This window comes from Augochlora pura, unplaced genomic scaffold, assembly GCF_028453695.1.
Source record: "Augochlora pura isolate Apur16 unplaced genomic scaffold, APUR_v2.2.1 APUR_unplaced_178, whole genome shotgun sequence".
In the NCBI taxonomy this organism is placed as follows: domain Eukaryota; kingdom Metazoa; phylum Arthropoda; class Insecta; order Hymenoptera; family Halictidae; genus Augochlora; species Augochlora pura.
The window spans coordinates 5981-9285 of NW_027581861.1; the positions used below are offsets into that span (position 1 = coordinate 5981).

Genomic DNA, 3305 nt, shown 5'->3' on the forward strand with positions numbered 1-3305 from the left:
TTTTTTTGGCTACATCCCACAAGTTTATGATCCTATCCATTGCATGTATCGTGGACCTTCCTTTCCTAAAACCATACTGGTTGTCTTGGTAAGTAATATATTTGTTTAAACGCTCCTTGAGGCAATACTCTAGAGATATGGCCCAATTGGAGAGGATACACAGCGGCCTCCATCCCGCATTGGTATCTCCTTGTTTCTTGGGTATTAGCAACAGCCGACCATTCCTCCATTCTCTGGGGAAGTAGCCCTTGTTATAACAATTGTTGAAAATCTGTGTCATCATCCAGAGAGAGTTCTTTCCAAGTTCCCAGACGACTTCAGAAGGGATCAGGTCCAGCCCAAGAGCTTTCCTTTTCACCTTCTTAATCGCCTGGGAAACTTCCTGTTCTTTAATTTCCTCTTCCATATAGTCGACCCCGTCAGTAGGAGAGTACTCCTCATTTGACGCGTGTTTATTGTCCACCGTTGTGATGAAGAGTTTGTTGATTACTTCGGCCAGGATGTCATCGTTAGGGAGAGTGGGTGGTGACCTCTTTCCCATCGTGTTGACGACCCATTTGTAGAGTTTTCCCCAAGGGTCCTGGTCCAGAGTTTTTATAAAAGACATCCAGGCCTCATCTTTGGCCTTATTTATCACCTTTTTTAGGTTTTTCTTTTGTTCCTTGAAGACACTTTTGTCAGTGTGTCCTCCGTTGCTTTTTTGGCCCTGGCCCTTTGGTAGGCCCTTCTGGCACGAATTGTAAGATTTCTGGCCCGTGCTGTGTCGTTGTTCCACCACCATACAGCCTTTTTTTGACTGTATGGTGGGTGAACTTTTTTACTGGCCTCTTTGACTAGTTGTGTTATCCTAAATATAAAATTGTCAATTTCCTCCACGGTGGATACGTCATTAGGGTCTAAGGATCATGTCAGTTCTTGTATCTTCTCGACGAAAACGTCTAAGTCAACTTTGGTCTTTTTATGTTGTATTGTCTCTTGGCTAAGATGCTTGTCCTTGTGTTCCCATTTAAAAATATGTCGTAAATAACGATGGTCAGATGCCGTAAAGTCGTCAAGTATCACACTTTTTAAGAGAGCCGATGCACAATCTTTGCCGCAAAGAACAATATCGATGAGAGATTTGTGTCCATCCCTCTCAAAGGTGTAGTCACCTTGGCTCCTAATTGGAGTGAGGTCATTTCTGGCAGCCATCTCTAAAATTTCTAACCCCCTGTTGTCGGTGATTTTAGAGCTCCAAATCACCGACTTTGCGTTTAGGTCGCCCGCAATAATGGCTAGGCTTGACCCGACCCTGTTCACCTCTTTGTCCACTGCATCGACAATGTCCTGGAATTCTTCCAATGGGATATTTGGTGAGATGTAGCAGCTGAATATTTTCAGGTCATCGATCGCAATAGCCACTACACCCTTACCCCTAAATACGATTTGGACATTCTTGACCTTCTTGGTTGTCGCCGGGGTAATCCAAATTGCAGCGTCCTGGTTGAGGTCGCCATACCAGGTACTGTGAATACAGTATAGCTCCGATATGACGACTATGTTGTAGTCTTTTTCCGTTGCGTATTGAGTCATCAGGTCTTGTGCCATTTTGCATCTATGGAGATTAATCTGTAGTATCGTCATTTCATTTGGTATTCTGGGCATAGCTGTCAGGTACGTAGATAAGTTAATAAATGAATGAATGAATGAATGAATGAGTGGAGTGAGTGAGCGAGTGAGTGAGTGAGTGAGCGAGTGAGCGAGTGAGCGAGTGAGTGAGTGAGTGAGTGAGTGAGTGAGTGAATAAATAAATAAATAAAACGATAAATAGATAGTCAGATAGGTTAATAAAGTAAAATATCCGTCAGAAATATAACACTAATGAAAAGCTAGACATATCAATTAGTGTCTGTTGTCACCACTTTATCCCCTTCTTTTCCAGAGGGTTCGTTCTGTACGGCCTCTAAATTCGCTTCAAAATTTCTCCTTTTCGTCCTTGCGTCAAGAATAGCCTTTCTATAAATCGGGCATTGCAGGCTACCCTCTCTGTGTCCCTTGGTCTGGCATAATGTACATTTTATCTCTATACTCTTGCAATTGTTGGTATGGTGATCTTCACCACACTTTCTGCATAGTTTCGACCTGTCAGGGCCTTCACAGTCCTTGGCAATGTGCCCGTATTCCCTACACCGGAAACACTGGGTAATCTCTTCCCTGGGCTTAATTATGCACTTACCCCATCCTATCGTCAGGATAGCTTTTCCCCTTCGTCAATTTCTCCGCCAGTACGCTGGAGACTATCACAGTCGCATTCTGTCTGCCGGCTGCAGCAGGTCCTAAAGCTTTAACCGTGACACGCTCTTGGCTAGCTTCCGGAAAGCGTTTAAAGATCGCGTCTCTGATGTCCTCGATTCCGGCATCCCCGTCAATCTGTCGGAAGTGCAGTACCTTAGTTTCGTACCTGCCGCTTCCCACCCAGGCCTTCGCCCCCTCAATTTTTGAATTTATAAGGGCACTAAATCCCGCTGCTTGTTTGGAGTCACCCTTGATAGACACTATGACGTCTCCTTTTTTACTTTCCCTGACACTGGAAACCTTGACCCCTTCCTTGTCCAAGTCAATATTTTTCTTAAGATTTTTAAGCCTTTCTGCATATGTCTTCCCGGTCCTTTCTCAGGTCCTTCCCTGCTGTTGGTTCCCGAGTTAGGCGATAGAAGTACCACCTGGATGTCCGGGCCCACGAACGCAGCCTCCGTGATGCAGCGCAGCATTCTTGTGGGATAGTCCGGTAAATATGCCAGGAACAACTTTTGATTGTTATTAACCAGGGCCTGTTTCCTTAGCTTCGTCAGCGAAATAAATATATTCTCCGGATTTGGCGGATCGTCCGATTTCTCCCTGTCAAATAGATAATAGATATGTTTCTTTTTTTCTATGCTACCTCCATCGGATTGCGGTAGGGTCATCGTGCTCCTGACAAATGTTACATCGCCTTCTTTGATGTCTAGCTCTTTGATCAGCTCCATCCCTTGAAATCGTTCCAAGATGCTTTTGCCTGGCCCTTTGTCAGGTTTCAGATTAGCAGGGAGAAATCCAGCCACGTTCTCCGTACAAGTCGTATTAGTGGGATGTTTGTGTTCCTCCATGGTGCTCACAAAAGCATCCCTTGTCCATTTCTTCCCGAGCATCTCCTCGAGAGTTTTTCACGACACACCCCTCCTCTTCCAATCCTTTACGGATTCGGCGTCAATAGCGTATGGATCCCCCGTTTGGGTACCCACCTCAGCTTTATTTTTTTGTTTCATTAGGCGGGAACCTTTCATCAT

The 3305-nt window shown here is 44.8% G+C and overlaps 1 protein-coding gene across 1 annotated transcript; it reads right to left on the reverse strand.

Annotated features, from left to right (window-relative positions):
* Positions 1-903: 903 nt before the first annotated feature.
* Positions 904-1644, reverse strand: LOC144477538 (uncharacterized). The gene has a single exon (XM_078195266.1). The coding sequence runs from the start codon at positions 1642-1644 to the stop codon at positions 904-906; it is 741 nt and encodes a 246-aa protein (XP_078051392.1).
* Between the last annotated feature and the right edge of the window lie 1661 nt (positions 1645-3305).